General features: G+C 33.8%; 1 protein-coding gene across 1 annotated transcript in view; it reads right to left on the bottom strand.

Moving 5' to 3' along the window:
• The window catches only part of LOC129972206 (T-box transcription factor TBX20-like), an 86,940-nt gene that overhangs the window by 50,284 nt on the left and 17,668 nt on the right, over positions 1–18,988 (bottom strand). Inside the window, exon 2 of the mRNA XM_056086242.1 lies at positions 14,588–14,873. Within this exon, the coding sequence (XP_055942217.1) occupies positions 14,588–14,873 (286 nt within the window). The remainder of the gene's footprint in view (positions 1–14,587; positions 14,874–18,988) is intronic.

Raw genomic sequence — 18,988 nt, 5'->3', positions numbered from 1 at the left:
TTCAATGACTGCATGAATTATATAATAAAGGCACGAAAATCATCGAAAAATAAGAATTATTTCATTGCTGCATCATATGTTGAGTAATTACTGTACACTTATGTGCATAAACAATATTAGTTACTTGTATTACTAGTATTATTAGTAATATTTATTATTATTATTATTAATTAGTATTAGTAGTATTATTAGTAATATTTAGAGAAAACAATTATATTAATAAAAATTAGATCGTGTTGATATTCACTCGTATCTTCCATAAAACTAATGAAAGGTACAAGGTTTGAGCCAAATAAGCGGAAACTACACTATTATGAGTGCAAAACATTGTCAAAAAGATGCCAAGGCTTAAACCAATCAGAGCACATCGGTATCCTTTTCCATAGACTTAGTCTGTACAATTTGCGAACTCGCAATCTTTTTTATGAAATTCTGCAAGCATAAATCAGTCCCTTTCCGCACGTGAGTTGTCTTATTGGCCGTCTTATAACTGCTGAAGTGTAAATCCAGCTTTATTTTAATAGCAAAAAAAAAAAGGGGGGGGGGGGAACTCTTATGTTTCAGACTTGGAAAAATAAAAGTCAAAATACTGGTATTCCCGGCCTTGCTTGTGATTCACAATTTTGTGTTTGAATAGAAAGCGAATGAATAGAAAGTATGCGAGGTATATATAAAAATTAATATTTTGAAACATATTTTGGGTCAGTAACCAAAAATAAAAATAAAACATTTCTAATTCGCTTCATTATTCTTATTTAGATAAAACTAAATGTAGTTTGAATCTGTTTTTATATTTTGGACCTGTTTAATGGCAATTTGAATATTTTCCACGCCCGTGATCACATCGTAAAACGGTGGTAAATATTTTTCGGTTTGATGTTATGAAAAAGATCATATCAAAAACATGACAGGAGCGAACATCTTAGTTACGTTTTGACCCTATTAGGGTTGCATATAAATAAAATTTCTTTTAAAGAAATATTAAACGATTCAGCCACATACAAAAAATGAACGATAATACCTCGCTGTTTAATAGGTACGATCATAAGAATTCCTTATTTCATTAATTAACACAATGAGAATGTCTGAGAAAGAAGCAGTACCTTCTGATCAAACTGATGCTGCGAAGCCAAAAATAAATGAAGACAAAATTGATACAGAGTCTGAGAAACAAAGTATGCAGATCAAAGATCAAGAGACTAACCCAGAAAAGACACCCAAAGCAAAAAGCATGCCAAAAGGAATATATTTTCTTTTGGGAAATGAATTTTGTGAGAGATTCAGTTTTTATGGCATGCGTACCGTTCTCACTCTGTTCCTTGTCCGCCAACTGGGTTTTGATGAGGACGTTGCTGCCTCAATTTTTCACGGTTTTCAATCGTTTTGCTACTTTACACCAATATTTGGTGCCATCCTGGCGGATTCTTGGCTTGGCAAATTCCGGACTATTTTCTACGTGTCCATCCTTTATGCAATAGGAAACATAACTCTTTCTGTAGGAGCAATTCCACATTCACTTCAGACAATGAAAGTGCTGTCTCTAACTGGTCTTTTTGTCATTGGGCTAGGAACAGGTGGCATCAAGCCGTGCGTATCGGCATTTGGCGGTGACCAGTTCACGAGTGAACAAATAGAAATTCGAAAATATTTCTTTTCGCTATTTTACTTTTCTATCAATCTGGGAAGTTTACTTTCAACCATCATCACTCCAGCTCTTAGAGGGGATATCAGATGCTTCGGCCAAAATACTTGCTTCTCTTTAGCGTTTCTTATTCCAGCCCTTTTGTTTGTAATCGCTTTGGTTTTGTTTTTTATTGGCAAGCCTCTTTATATAATAAAACCAGCAGAAGGGAGCGTTTTTGTATCTGTTTTCAGATGTATTGGTTACGCATTATTCAAAAAGGCAACAGCCAAAGATGTGAAGAAAGAACATTGGCTGGAATACGCAGATGACAAATATGATGAAGAATTAATAAATGATATAAGATGTCTTCAAAGGGTATTACTCCTTCTAATTCCACTGCCGGTGTTCTGGGCTCTTTATGAGCAACAAGGTTCCAAATGGGTTTTACAAGCATCTAAGATGAACGGTGAAGTTTATGGATCTCACATAAAACCGGATCACATGCAAGTGATCAATCCATTATTAATTCTCGTACTGATTCCTATTTTCGATAATGTTATTTATCCTTTGGCTTTGAAATGTAACATATGCCGAACGCCTCTGCAGAGAATGACGATTGGAGGACTCCTGTGTGCTTTTTCTTTCGTTATTGCCGCAATTATAGAAGTGAAAATCGAAGCTGAGTTTCCCGACATTCCATCGAAAGACTACAGCGATATGTTAATTATAAATAACTCTCCTTGTCATCTTGATATAAAGAGTAATTCTAATATTAGTTTGAATCAGTTTGAGAGTGTCAAGGTAAAGCAAATTGCATTAGAGAAATCTATCGAATGGAAATTTACACCATCTGGTTGCTCTGCAACTGGAAGTGCGATTCAGGAAGTGAATGCCACTTCGTTGTACGAAACGATGATGATAACTCTTGAGAATGATAATCTTAGAGTTGATATAAGCAGTGATTCTAGAGTAAAGGAGAAAGATGGAAGTCCGAGGGTGAGGTTACTTTTCTCCATTGATTATCAATTCACAGGAAGTGAAAATGCTTCATTTTTTCTTCAAGGTAATAGGAATTTTTATATCATCCCAGAGAACGTGACTCGTCCAGGAAGAATAGGAATGACAGAATACTGTTCAGTTGATCCAAGCAAATATAAACTGTATTTACCAAGTAACGGAACAAAGATTCACGAAGAAACAGCATTCGGTGAATTGCATCTAGAAACTGGTGGTAGTTACATTGTTTATATTTATCAAAACAAATCTGCGAGTCAAAAGGAACTACATCATACCATAACAGTGATGCCTAATTCTGTACACATATTGTGGCAGATACCTCAGTTGGTCATTATCACTGTAGGTGAAGTGATGTTTTCTATTACAGGTCTTGACTTCTCTTACTCGCAAGCTCCTTCGTCCCTGAAGTCAATTGTTCAAGCGGCATGGCTGCTCACAAGTGCTATTGGAAATCTCTTGGTGGTTTTGCTGGTTAATATTATACAGTTCGATATGCAGTCACTCGCGTTTTTAATGTATGCTTCAATTATGACTCTGAGTATGGTTATATTTGGAATTGTGGCATATTATTATAAATATATGAAGGAGAAGGAAAATTCAGATTAATCTCACATCCATGTTTTTTTTTCTTTGTGTGAGTTATAATTTAATTTTGTATCATATAATTTTAGTCAATGAATGCGCATGTTAACTTTTAACCAATCATCTGTGAATCTTAGTATGGTGGATGGTCAGGTATGATTTTAATTTTGCTGATCTCAGTTTAACAAGTTGAAGCAAAACAAAGAAATTTATATGATCCTTTTAGCGAGAAGGTTCACTTTCTCTCTCTCTCTCTATATATATATATATATATATCTTGTTCAAATTTCAATCGTTAATAAAATGCTTTTTATTCATCCACTCAAGTTCAAATACTTTTTTTTAAACTTGTAGTGGATGACACTTGATGTTAATACAGTTTTTTTAAAATATTAATTAATTAATTCAATTTGTCCAGTAATTTCTATTTGGTCGCCAAAGTCGTCAAATCCGTCGCCAAGCTTTATTTTGCTACTTAATATTGTAATTCTGTCATATGTGTATACATATTTATATTAATTGTAATTATTTAGTAAAAAGTAACTAAAATATTTTTTTTTATAAGTAGGAATTGACGTAATTTTTTTTCTTTATACATTACTTGTTTCCCTTCAAATCAAATTTTGAAGAAAAAATAATGACAGTCATCCTGTGGTAATTTTTAGAATTTTTGTTCTCCCAATATTGAGCCTGGTAATTAACTTTATCCATTTTTTTTCTTTAGAGAAGTACAACAGATGCAACAAAATGTAAGTTATTTCCAGGCCTCAGACTATGTATGCAAGTCAGAAATGTATGCTAGACGAACGTAAATTAAATTAAACATTTTATTTAATTATAATTTATTTACTGGCTCCACCCTGCTTTTATTCAAGTTGGAATGTCAATAGCCGAAATATATGAATATAGATTTCAAAATGCATTTGAGTTTTCACGAGCGAATTCTACATTTATTACACTAGTGGGAATGTTCTACTCTCAGCTTTCTCGGGGAATTTAGAATATTTTTCTGTTAATTGGTTGCAAAATTTCATGCAGAATCATAATTTAAGGGACAAGATCTGTCTCTGACGTTGCATTTTCGAATCCTCATATTCACGCACTCATAAATACAAATGGACATTTGTGTACAGCCGTTACCAATAAACAAATCAATATCAAAAAGATTAAGTAGCGTTCACATGAGGCCAACTACTGCGTTCAATAGAAGGTCATGCCTACCTAATGACATCACGTGATTCCAAAGGAAAAATGGCGAATCGTTGTCTCATAGGGACAACTATTTGCCTTTGTCCCATTGTCGTCACGTGATCTTCCTGAAGTAGATATGACCTTCTATTGCTCACAGTAGTTGGGCTCATGTGAACCCTGCTTTATTGTGGCCAACGGTTGCCATATTCAGCAAGCAGGTATGCAACTAATTCTCCAGACTTGAGCAGTCTGTTTGGAGACTTTAGGCTCCTCCCCCTTAAAATGCAGATGGACAAGCGATAAAATCTTTGATAAATTTTCCCCAAAATTAGACACCAATCTAAAACTCTAATTATACATCGAAGTGCTTAAATTCACTTACTTAGCTGTTTACGTTTATAAGCGTCCGTGTTCATCTGGCAGCTGAACAGATTAAATTCCCACGGACGGATTTTATTAATAAAATCTATATCTGCAAGTTTGATGATAATATATTTTCTTTTTTTAATGATATGTAGCTGGCGTCCCGGCCTATGGATAGCGCGTCCTCCCCATGATCTAGGCGTCCCTGTTTCGAGTCCTGGTTCGGGTATGGTTATTCTTTACCCTGTGAGGTGTGTGAAAGAGCCCCCCACCCCCGGAAAAACGGAATGTAATCCCCCCGGTAAATTAGATTGTCCAAGCGAGTGTATGAGTGTCAGAATCAGATTTCTTTCCTTGGTTGCTGGCGGGCCTTTACTCTTAGAAGCTACTGCACAAACTCGGCTTAAATCTCTGACTTCGTCAGTAGGCTTGTCTATGGCAAGTGCCATAAGTAATAACAACAATGATATAGAGTTATTTAATTCGTAGACCAACAGACAGACGACATTTCAAAAATGTGTTTTTCAGATTAGTGGGGATTTATCTAAATCTCGAGGTCGAATCTTTTTGATGATTACAAAATTTAATTCTTCAAGAATTCGAATATGTACAGCAGGAGTGGTATACCTAAACGTCTCTCTCGCATACCCTCTTATAAAGCTGCTGCCTCAGAGAACGCAACAATGGTATAATAATCACTGGTATAATAGAACAATGACGTATAATAGTCACGAAATTTCAATTTTTGGCGTCAATTAAAATTTTTACTGGATCTATCGTGTGATCCTTGGCGCATTTTCTGGAGATTATTCTCTGGTATTCGGTTAATAGTAACCAAAAGCTGAATTTGTGCTTTAGATGCATTTTTCGAACTGATAAATAATTTGATATGGAACTACAAGTATAGTCAAAAAATCATATACCGAATTTGATACATTTAAATCATTGCGTTTTTGAGCTTTTGGTGTTTAAATGTTTCTGAGAGTACAAACCGACAGACGACCAACTCCTCGTTGGATTTGGCTCAAAATTTGATCTATGCTGTAGATAATAAGTTCGTGTGCCGTATTTTATTCATCTAGTGTTTTTCTTTTTGTACATATCGTGTTAATTTATATTCGAGCATCTGGACAGACAGACTTCCTCTGAACTGATTTTGCCCACAATTTGACAGAAATCTACAAATGTCGTATATAGAATTTCCTCCGTCTAGCTCAAAGCGTTTTTTAGTTATCTTTTTCACAGATAGACAGGGCAGGCATACATATAATGCATGCCAAAAATGTGTTTTTTTATAGCTTTGATAGGGTTAAAACGTGGAGATGCGTCAAAATTTCGAAACCGAATTTAATTCTTTGATGGTTACAGTACTTCCTCTGTGCTTCATGTACGAGAAAGTAAAAATATGCTGTTCTGATTAAAGGACATTCTTCAAAATTTTGACGTCGAATTTTTAACCTTTTCCTTGGAGAGTTCGAATACGAAAAAGTAAGAATTGTGAGTGTTTTGCTGCTTGTAAATAGTATATTAATTTTCATTTGATTTATCGTTCTTTTTAATGAAAATGTACACTTTTTCTGACCTAAGTAGAACAGTATAACTTGCATTGTCTAATGTGACAATGCTATTTCCCCCTTGTAAGGTCACTTAATTTGTAATTTCTTGATTTGTTTGTACTAGCCGCCTTTGTCTACCAGCTTGTTCATCTGTATTATTGACTTTTTAATCTACTAAAATCTTAATATGTAGACATTTTTAAAAAATTTCATTTTGTCATTTGATGCTACTGAAAACTTGAATTTAATTGAATTACTCTGTTACAAATTAGCAAATTATTGTGGATGGAACTTAAAGATTGTATGTACTTGAAATAAAAAAGGAAGTAAAAGTCCTATTTCGGAGTTGATGTAAAAAAAAAAAAATGTAATTTTAACATTCACTTAAGTACGCGATTGAACGTTTCGATAGATGAATTTGAATTTAAATATAACACTAAAAGCATTACAATTAAAAGTGTATTAAATTAAAAAATATTTTTAAAATAAAGAAAGAAATTGTATAAAAATGAAATTGATGCAATTAAAAAGGTATTTTTTTTTTTTTTTAGTTTTAAGATAATGCAAAACAAATTTTGTGAGACAATACTTTTATAAGATTGGATTTGTTTGGATTTAGTTCAAGGTTTGATAGGTTTCTACACTATAAGTGGTAAATCTGTATATTATAGGTATATAATTTTATCTATTTAGCACTCTTCATTTTGCAGTTATCGTGCTAATGAACAGCCGTACAGACAGACTTCCTCTTAACAGATTTTACTCAATATTTGATAGAAATTTGGTATAAAGACAATACATTACATTTCGCCCGTTATTTCAAATTTTATCACAGATTTGACAGAAAGGCAAACAATTTCCAAAAATGTGTGTTTCAAACTCACGGAGGTCTGAAACATAAAGATTCCTCAAACGTCGATTTCGAAATTTTTGACAATATCCATATTTTTTGTATATTTCGTATACGAGAAAATGAAAACAATTGATGCTTAGTAAAAGAAGTTCATGTTTCTATCTTGGAGGCAGCTTCCGTCACGATTTTCTGTGGGAAGTGGAATTAACAAATTACAAAATTACTTTAGACAGTTATCGGAGATACCAAGAAGCGTTGGTAAAAATCCCGGATATTATTTCTATCATACGTTGGACTTAGAAGAGGAGAAATTATAGAATCATAATAATCATGCTTAATAAGTAAAATGCACCTTCTGCATAAATTCAATTTAAATACTAATGTCGGGTTTACACTCGGCCAGTTATAAAACGACCAGTGGGCAGCGCCTGCATATAAAGGCTGAAAAATGCTGTTCAGTCGATGGCAAGTAATTGTCCCGACGGAACAACAGTTTGCCGCTGTATTGCATTTTTTTTTCTTACTGCGCATGCGTTTGTAGAATGTTTGTAGTAGGTTTTTTGGGGTGTGAAAAAATTGATCACTTATCATAGATAATTTCCGACATTTTTTTTTTTTGCTTTTTGCTCTGTCTGATGCGAGGTTGTGTGTGTTTGTTTTTCCCTTTTATTTGCCATTTTTTTCTGTAGTTTTCCAAATTTACGTATGTTGGTCTGTTCTTATTTTACCATGTTCATTAAATTTCCATCATTTTAATAAGATATGCAGTGAAAAAGAAAAATTCAAAGACACCAAAACGGCAATTTATAGCCAAACATGGAATACCTGAATCCATCTAATGAAATTGTGGCAAGCTTAAATCAGTCCTTTTCTACGCATGCGAATGCCTACTGGCATTCTTATTACTGGCCAAGTGTAAACTGGCATAACTCTTTATGCAACAGTTGCAATGTAGTTAACAATATCTCTTACATGTTAAAGCTAGTAAAATTTTTGCTTATAGAGAAAAACTTCAGATGTAATTAAAATCTATCTGATCAATCATTTTATAAAACTTTCCTTTCATCACAAAAGTTTATCAACACAAAAACCCTACGTTCATTTTTCTTCAAAATCTCAAGTGCATTGACATTTGTTAACTGCAACTTTTCGGCATTCAGGGGATAACAGCTTGTATTGCTATACGTACAATCGTTCAAGTAAATCACAAAATAAATCGTTCTTTGAAATGCCAAATAAGGAGATTTTTTTTCCTGTTAGCATTATTGGTGCAAGCAGATTCAATACAACGTTAATGGATCTGTTACCTGTAAGCCTCGTTTTCAGCGCAGAAGTAGGAATTAAATTGAGTGAATCCAGAAGCAGAGAAACAACTTACAATATCTGTTTACTGCCTGCATTTGTATTTATAATCTGAGGAAGAAAAAACTGATATATTTTTTTCTCTTTATGTAATTTGATATTTCCGATTAAGATTGCTTTATAGTAGAATTTTTTCAAAGAGTCTTTGATGCAATCCATCATCGTATGTTATTTGTATATATAACAAAACTTATCGATAATGTGTCTTTTTTCAAAACAGGCAGTTAATGAAATGTGTTTCAATAAAATTGTTAAGTACTGAGAAAAAACAACAGGATATTTTAAAATTGAATGCAATTTGGATCCTTTTGAACTCGGTTTCTTAGTAGAAGGAAAAACTTGAACTGAGGATTTCCTTAGCTTATACTTAAATAATATTTAAAAGATCAAAAGGGTAATGATGAAGGTTTTCAAAAGACATTGGAGAAAAATATATTATGGTTGCGATAAATGACGTGATTGATTGCAGCAAAATGAAAAAGAACTTTTCAAAGAAATAACCTTCTTTTCACTCGACATTTGAATAATAATTATTCTCGTGAAATTTTATTAAACGTTATGACCAAATAAGTTAATAATAATTTTATTACTGAAATGGAAATTAGTGTTACTGACGAAGATGATACAAAAAAGAAGAGTGACAATGTTGAGCCAAAATCTGACGATACAAAAAAGAAGAGTGACAATGTTGAGCCAAAATCTGACGATACAAAAAAGAAGAGTGACGATGGGGAGTTAAAATCGGACGATACAAAAAAGAAGAGTGACGATGGGGAGTCAAAATCGAACGATACAAAAAAGAAGAGTGACGATGGGGAACAAAAATCGGATGATACAAAAAAGAAGAGTGACGTTGGGGAGCCAAAATCGAACGATACAAAAAAGAAGAGTGATGATGGAGAGCAAAAATCGGATGATACAAAAAAGAAGAGTGACGATGGAGAGAAAAAATCGGACGATACAAAAAAGAAGAGTGATGATGGAGAGCAAAAATCGGATGATACAAAAAAGAAGAGTGACGTTGGGGAGCCAAAATCGGACGATGAAGGAACAACAGCTATAGAACTTACAAAGGACAATGAATATGATGACATAAAGCAAGACACAGACAAAGCCAAAAGCACACCAAAAGGAATCTATTTCATTCTGGGAAATGAATTTTGTGAAAGATTCAGTTTTTATGGCATGCGTACAGTTCTTACTCTGTTCCTTGTGCGTCAATTGCAATTCAATGAGAGCGCTGCCGCTGAAATCTATCACAGTTTTGAAGTGCTGAGCTATTTCACTCCAATACTTGGCGCCATTTTGGCAGATTCATGGCTTGGCAGATTCAGGACCATTTTCTATGTGTCTATCCTTTATGCAATAGGAAACGTAACCATTTCTTTCGGAGCAATACCTCATAAACTCCACATAATGAAAGTGGTGTCTCTAACTGGTCTTTTTATCATTGGGCTAGGAACAGGTGGCATCAAGCCGTGCGTATCGGCATTTGGCGGTGACCAGTTCACGAGTGAACAAATCGAAGCACGAAAATATTTCTTTTCGCTGTTTTACTTTTCTATCAATATGGGAAGTTTGCTCTCTACCCTGATCACTCCAATTCTTAGAGGGAATGTCAGTTGTTTCGGTCAAGAAACTTGCTTCTCTTTAGCATTTCTTATTCCAGCCCTTTTGTTTGTAATCGCTTTGGTTTTGTTTCTTATTGGCAAGCCACTTTATATAATAAAACCAGCAGAAGGGAGCGTCTTTGTATCTGTTTTCAGATGTATTGGTTATGCATTATACAGAAAAGTGACATCGAAAGATGTGAAGAAAGAACATTGGCTGGAATACGCAGATGACAAATACCATAAAAACTTAATATATGACATAAAATGTCTCCTTAATGTCTTATTTATTTACCTACCACTCCCCTTATTCTGGGCTCTTTATGAGCAACAAGGTTCCAAATGGGTTTTACAAGCATCTAAGATGAACAGCGAATTTTATGGATCTCACATAAAACCGGATCACATGCAAGTGATCAATCCATTATTAATTCTCGTACTGATTCCTATTTTCGATAATGCTATTTACCCTTTGGCTTTGAAATGTAACATATGCCGAACGCCTTTGCAGAGAATGACGATTGGAGGACTCCTGTGTGCTTTTTCTTTTGTTATTGCCGCAATCATACAAGGAAAAATCGAAGCTGAGCTTCCTGATATACCACCGAAAGGCTACAGCGATTTGCTAATTATAAACAACTCTCCTTGTCATCTTGATATAAAGAGTAATTTTAATATTAGTTTGAATCAGTTTGAGAGTACCAAGGTAAAGCGAATCGCAATACAGAAATCTATCGAATGGAGATTTAGACCATCTGGTTGCTCTGCAACTGGAACTGCTATTCAGGAAGTGAATGCTACCTCGTTGTACGAAACGATGATGATAACTCTTGAGAATAATAATCTTAGAGTTGATATGAGCAATGATTCTAGAGTAAAGGAGAAAGATGGAAGTCCAAGGGTGAGGTTACTTTTCTCCATTGATTATCAATTCACAGGAAGCGAAAATGCTTCATTTTTTCTTCAAGGTAATAGGAATTTTTATATCATTCCAGAGAATGTGACTCGTTCAGGAAGAATAGGAATGACAGAATACTGTTCAGTTGATCCAAGCAAATATAAACTGTATTTACCAAGTAACGGAACAAAGAGCCACAAAGAAACAGCATTCGGTGAATTACATCTGAAAACTGGTGGTAGTTACATTGTTTATATTTATCAAAACAAGTCTGCGAGTCAAAAGGAACTACATCATACCATAACAATGATACCTAATTCTATCCATATATTGTGGCAGATACCTCAGTTGATCATTATCACTGCAGGTGAAGTGATGTTTTCTATTACAGGTCTTGAATTTTCTTACTCACAAGCTCCTTCGTCTTTAAAATCAATTGTTCAAGCAGCCTGGCTGCTCACAAGTGCTATTGGAAATTTCTTGGTGGTACTGTTGGTGTATTATATAAAATTTGAGAGACATACATATGAGTTTTTAATGTACTCTTTTTTAATGACTTTGAGCATGGTCGTATTTGGAATAATGGCCCATTTCTATAAATATGTAAAGAAAAGGGAAAATTCAGATTGATCGTAATTGCAAAATGTCTTCTTTAATAAATATTTGTGATGTGGGAGTTTTAAATATTATTCTTCACATCTAATCCATTTCTTACATTTATAGCGTAATGTTCCATCTCTTGTTGAAGGTAATAATTATGATTATAGCTAATCCAGTCAATCAGTGTTTCCGGAATTTTACTCCATTCAGTTTACCTGAAATCTCTATATGATTTAGTTGGGCAGGTAACTTTCAGTTTTGGTATTTGTCGGTTTGTGAAGGCGACCAAAAAATGCCAAGAAAATATTTCGCCAATTTGGTGATTTCCATTTTCAAACTATATAGCATATAATTCACACTTGATTTGATCTATATTTAAGCACATATTATATATATATATGTGCACTTGAATATATTGTTATAATTTTGCGAAGTTTTTTCCTTGGCTCTTTTTGTTTGTCATTAAAACCGACAAGTATATCGGCAATCAGTGTCAAGATCCTATACTAAATGCAATCGCTTGTTTGTTGTTGTTTGTTTGTTTGTTTCTTATGGCACTTGCCACTGACAAGCCCGCTGTTACGAAGACAGCGATTTAAGCCTGAGGGGGAACGTCTCTTATTTTTTATAGCAGCGCCAACTAGGGCCAAGAGTACGACTTTGCCACTCACGCATCATTCATTCGCTTACACAACCCCTTTTTACAGGAGGGCACATTCACACATCTCACAGATAGAACAACAGAAGAACAACCATGCCCAAACCGGGACTCGAACCCGGGACGCCCAGATCACGGGGAAGACGCGCTACCCCTATGCCAGGACGCCGGCACAATCGCTTGTATCTTACCTATAGTATTTTTTACATTGTCCTCGTAATTGTCAAAAAATTCGAACTCGAGATTTTGACGAATCTCCATGTTTCAAACTTCACTGACTTTGAAAACCACGTTGGTGGAAAATGTCTTTCTGACCGTCTGTCGATGACAAAGATAACTCAAAATTCCTGCTCTATCTCAAAAATTCTTTGAGCTAGATGAATGAAATTTGGTATGCTGTCTTTGCACAAAATTTGTAAATTTCTGTAAATTTTTGAGCGAACTCCATTCAGAGGAAGTTTGCCTTGCAGACTGTGCGAATATAAATTTGTACGATAACTACAAAAAGAAAAGCACGTAGATGGATAAAATATTGTACACTGATTTAACATCTATAGTGTAGACATCTATCAAATTTGACCATCTATTAATCTGTAATTTCAGAAGCATGTAAACTCGGTAACTCAAAAACGCAGTGACTTAATGTACCAAACAAAAATTTATGAAAAATGCTAAATTCACACGAAAGTTTAATATTTAGTTACTATTGTATGCCATCGCCATTCAAGGCATTTTCTAGTATAACAGAGCTCTTAGAGAGGACGCGACAAAGTGCTTTTAGATTTAGTACAAGAATATCTGTCCGTAATACGCTTAGGAATATTTAAATGCTTAGGCAAAGCTCTTTGGACAATCATTCGTCAGATTAGGCGACTTTTTTTTCTTTTAAATAAAGAGGCTGAAATTGCAATTTATTGATTACCTATTTTTATTATTTGATATAACTTCCTTTAAAAATTTTATGAAAAGGTGTATTTTAAATTTGATGTCGTTATTTTTTCAGATGAAGCCAGTTTTAAGATTCGACAGTATTATGGCAGCTGTTCTGTTCTTTTCTATTAAATCTCGTTACCGCCAGTCACATTATAATTCGTAGCGAATGTGCAGTGCGTTCACACCTGCAAAATTTCTCAATGTTTCTTTGTAATCTTAACGATTTTCTGTTTGAATATAGGGTGATAATTGTACATAAGGATATTGTATGCATGAGCCTCTTATTTAATTTCTTAATAGAATGGTTTTTTCTTTCTTTTTTTAGCGCAACCTGTTTATAGCTTGAATTATTGTTTAGGTTATAAACCAGCTTGGAGTGGTCTGGTCAAAACGTACTCGCATACTCACTCATAAAGTTGTTATCTCTGAGAACGCCTTAGATGGCAATGGCATACAATAGTTAAGGGAATATTAATCTTTCGGGTCATCCTTGGCGAATGTTTTGGCGATTAATTCTTGGCATGCGGTTAATATTATCCAAAAACGGAATTTGTGCTATAGACACATTTTCCTCAGTCGATCGAAACCAAAATTTGACACAAAATTGCACTTTTAGTCACAAAATCTCATACCAAATTTGATAAATTTTCACTGCGTTTTGGACGTTATTAATTTTATATATTTCTGAAAGTAATGATCGACAAACGGGAAGTTCCCTGTTGGATTTGGATCAGAATTTGTGCTCCAAGTTTTATCTAGCTAGCTCACTTCATTTTGTAAATATCGTGTTAACTTATATTCGAACAACCGGACAGACGGACTTCCTCTGATCAGAATTTACTCAAAATTTGAAAATCTGGTGCAAAGACAGTACACCGAATTTCATCCCTCAAGCTAAAGCGTTTTTGAGTTATCTTTGTCACAGACAGACAGGTAGACAGACGGACATTTTCTAAAATTGCTTTTTAATTCAGGGAGGTCTAAAACGTGGGTATTCGTTAAATTCTCGAGTTCAAATTTTTTGACGATTATTATACTTTCTCTTTACAACGTATATGAAAAAGTAAAAAATGCATTTGTATTGATATTTTATAATGCAACAATAAAAGAATGATTTCCATGCAAAATAATTTTTTTTATGATTGCATTGAGCAATCCAACGATAATTTAAAACATGAATTGTGAAAATTCTATGCAAAATTTCAAAATTTACTTTGTCACATCATTGGCACGTCATTCAAGCGACGTTTCTAAATAATGCATTGTCGAATCATAAAAATAAAATCTAATGAGCACTCATTTACCAAAGCAGTTATTCGATAAATCATAAGAAAGTTTACCTTCCAGTTTTGGTGATGATCATTTCTGTGCCGAGCTCATAAAACTTTTCCCATAAGTCTTTTGTTTCCAGAATAGCTTCGACACGCTGTAGTTCCTCGCAGTTGCATTTCGGTTGCAGTCGGGGATCCTTCGGTAGGGGCTGCTTGCTCGGAGACTTTCGGCTCTCCGATTTTTCTGAGTTGCTCTTCGGACTGAGCGGTTCTCGCTTCTGGTTCGTAGGAAGTTCCTCTGTTCGAGATGTCGCCTGATTGAGTTGGCCAGGGCTGGTGCTCTCAACCAGTTTCTCTGTTTAAAAAGAGGAGAAAAGTTTTAAATACAAATGAAAATACTTTTTTATCAACTCAGTTTAATTTATCAAATTAATACCCTTGCCGTAGGGAAGTGTGGACATGGAGAATATATATGTCTAGACGCCAGTATTCTGATGATGATAAGGTGTGTGCTAAAAGTGGCGTTACACAAATAAAAGCTGGCGTCCTTGCATAGGGATAGCGCATCTTCCCTATGATCTGGGCGTCCCGGGTTCGAATCCTGGTTTGGGCATGGTTGTTTTTCTTCTGTGTTCTATCTGTGAGGTGTGTGAATGTGCCCCCTTGTAAAAAGTGGTTGTGCAAGCGAATGTGTGAGTTTCATCTTCATATGAGCTAGAAGTCAGACTTCTGCCCTCGGGTACTTAGGGGTTTTTACCCTCAAAGGCTACTGCATCCCCTTTCCATGGTAAGGCGGACACGACATCATCAACACAAATAAAAAGCTCATAATCAAAAAAAAAAGAAAAAAAGAATTTAAATAGCTGTCAGAGGACTAGTCATTCAAAAAAGAGTTTTTCATGCGCATGTGTCCTAGATGCAAAAGACAACCGACGGAAAAAAAAGGGTCAGAACTAAAAATAAAAAGGCAGGTATAAAAAAAAACCATGGATATAGTCCAATGGCACAAACAGTAGAGCCATATATAATAGTATCATTGAAACATAATTAATAAATAATAAAATTTTCAAAATATAAATAATATCTTAAAGTACAGGGTAGTTATAATTAAAGTTCTACTTTGAAATGGTCATAAAAGGAAAACTACTGGCCAAATGCTATCAAACTTGGCAATAGTTTAAAGGAGGTCTTGGAAATTTCTTTTCTGCCAAAAAAAGTATTAAAACTCATCACCAGGGAAAAATGGCTCTATATGCAATATTGTTAAGCAAAATAGGACATGAAGACACCGGTTTCAAATGTGTTTAACCGTTTAGCACGTTCAATGTGCGTTATCTATCTCAAAAGCACTGTTTATGGTGATAATCTAAACAGTTTGGCGGAACTGAAAGATGCGGTACACTGACATATGCATAATATGCCTCCTGACATGCTAAGAGCTACTGTTGAGAATGCAGTAATGCGATTTAACTTGCTTTCAAAAAATGGTGAACGCTACATTGAACATGCTTTGTAACACGTTTCAGAAACGATAAAACACATTTTGTTCTATTTTGTTTTATAATATTGCATACAGCACCATTTCCCCCCTAGTGGTAAGGGTTTTTTAGAGGAAAAAAATTTTCATGACCTACTTTAAATTATTTCCAAGTTTGTTAACATTTGGTTCCGTAGTTTTCCTTTTATGACCATTTCAAAGTGGAGCTTTAATTATAACCACTCTGTATATTATAAGTAAATATAGTAAATAGAAGAATAAATAGAAAAAAGAAAAGAAAAAGAAAATAAAAGAATTTTATAGAAAAAAGAATAAATAAATGAATGAAAAATAAACAAGAAAAAATAAGTATATACATTGGCTTAGGAACAAAAAGCTAGAAAACATGTTCATTTTGCAACTTCTTTCTTATACTCAAAAGATACTGTCTTTAACAATATTTGACTCAGGCAATGGTAGAGTCCAAATTAAAGATTGCTACTTCTTCTAAGAGAAGCTTAAAATAATAATAATAATAAAAAAAAAAGCTTTAACACTGGAAGTACTAAGCACTAATTGGCATACAACAAAATGTCCTTTTGTCTTTGTAGGGTAAAAATATTATAAACTCATACATTTTATTTTGAAAACTCAGTCATAGGGGTATTGAAGGAGCTACCAGGAAATTGAGGGAGGTGAAAAGGATTTTGGATCACCCCGAATTGTAGGCAGCATATCATGATTTGAAACTTTATACAATGGTTTTATTTTCTGCAGGCAGTAGTTGCATGTATATTTTAATCCTTTCACTACTGAACCGGCTTAATTGGCCGTGTAAATTCTATACTTACTTGCCAGTTTCAGTTTGAAACGAGGGCCACAAGGTGTAAAGCGAGTGTATGCTTAGTGAGAATTCTTTTTATATCTTGAACCCTTATTTTAAAATAAAAACGGTTCCACCAGCTTAGAATTTGTATGGCTGGCTGGACAATATCAGTTGCAAAAGGGCTAAAAATGCCAGGTATATTCAGAATAAAAGTTTCTTTATTATACCAAAATTTATAATATTATAAATATTAAGCAAAATTGCCAGAATATATGGTGAAATATTATTAAAGAATTAATGTTAAAATTTGAAAGGAATTCAATAAATTTCCAGAGTAGTTTTAGTAAATAAATTTTCACTGCACATGTACTAAGTCTAGCATATTTAAATAAAACAATTTCAGTCAGGTAAATAGTGCAACTTATATAAAAAATCCAGTTGAATACCATTAAGATGCCATTAATACCATTGGGATACATATTAGCATTGCAGTAAGCTAAATTTCAGTTCTTCCTTAAGAGAAACTAAATGATGAGTTTTTTTTCTTTCCAAAAATTGATATTCCTTAGATTTGATCTTCAAATTATTAATCGAAACTTTCTAAGAGGTTAGAAATACACTTAAAAAATCTTTTGTACTAATAAATTACAAGCATAAAATAAATTCCAGTAAATTCGACATCATAAATAAAATAAAAAATGTTACTTTTTCCGAGTACGAAATATAGAGAAAATATTGTAATTGTCAAAAAAAATCGAACTCAAGATTTTGAATAATCTTCTCGTTATGGCGTTAGAAAAATTCACTTTTGCATTATATTTGTATGCCCGTCTGTCAATGACAAAGATAACTGAAAAATGTTTTGAGTTAGATTGCTGAAATTTGGTGTGCGGTATATGATGCAAGTTTGTAGATTTACTCAAATTTTCAGCAGAATCTATTCTGAGGAAGTAAATCAGCTCGGCTATTAAAACGGAAGTTAACACGAAGCCGCAAAATGAAGAGAGATTGATCGATAAACTTCAGTACTCAGATTTAACAACTATATTATGTATAAACACCTATTGAGTCAAATCCAACAAGGTATTAACTGTCTGTTGGTCTATATTTTCAGAAGCAAACGAAAATATGTAATGTTATTAGAAAATATGAGAGAAAGTTTTAAGTAAACCATTCACGCTGGTATATTAAGTTATTCATTCATTCATTTATTTATTTTTTGCATAAACAATAAAGTTCTAACATTATATAAATTTTAGTTCTTAGTTAAAAACAACATTTTAAGCATAATATAATTAAAATTAAAACAAAACTACATTCGGACGCTTCATTAGAGCATCATCAATCTGCAGATGTGCCATTTGCTAATATGAATTGGGGCAAAGTTTTGCAATAATGATGACTGATATTGTATAGGAAAGGCTATCCATTAGTTCCTGAAAAGTTTATGGAGGATTTCTACGTCATTCTTGTGAAAGAAAATTTGAGACCCTTGTCACTCATGTGAGGAGTTTGATCTAAGGTTGATTTTGTGGTTTGTTTGTTTGTTCAAGGTGTATTGAGGAATTTTACTGTCCAACTCAGTTCCGGATTTCAGTTACATAAAACAGCTTTACTACATAGTTCAGTATTGACCCCAAACCCGTTATTAGCCAATGATGTCCATCCTAAGCAAAATACAAGGAGCGACAAAAACCGAAAGTTTAAAAGGTACACCATTTTACTTTCATTTAAATATTTTGAATAAAAATGTGCCACTATTATGCGTACCACAGTCTGAGAATCATTGACATAATAAACAGAAAATATACAAGTTTAGCATAACAGTATGCATATCGCAATGTAATATTTTAACAAGCTTTGTATATAGATACCATGAATATTAAATTAACTTGAGACCCAATGACTACGGCCGACAAACGAGTTGGTCCTCAAAGGAAGCAAGTCATTTCATAAAATTGTACGTTATATAAATAAAAGAATGATTCAACAACTTCATATGACTCGTATTCAATCAATTCTGAGAAAGGCCTATTTCTAAGCGAAACATCTCCGCATGTTCATCGTCATCTCACCACGCCCTGATCGAATTTTCGTCACTTTTCATAAATACTTTCCCTTTAAGCAAACCAGAACATAACGCAATTCAAATCCAATAAAATAGCGT

This window comes from Argiope bruennichi, chromosome 6 (assembly GCF_947563725.1).
Source record: "Argiope bruennichi chromosome 6, qqArgBrue1.1, whole genome shotgun sequence".
NCBI lineage: Eukaryota > Metazoa > Arthropoda > Arachnida > Araneae > Araneidae > Argiope > Argiope bruennichi.
Note: the sequence above shows the minus strand (reverse complement) of the source record. Positions and strands in the feature narration are given on the sequence as shown.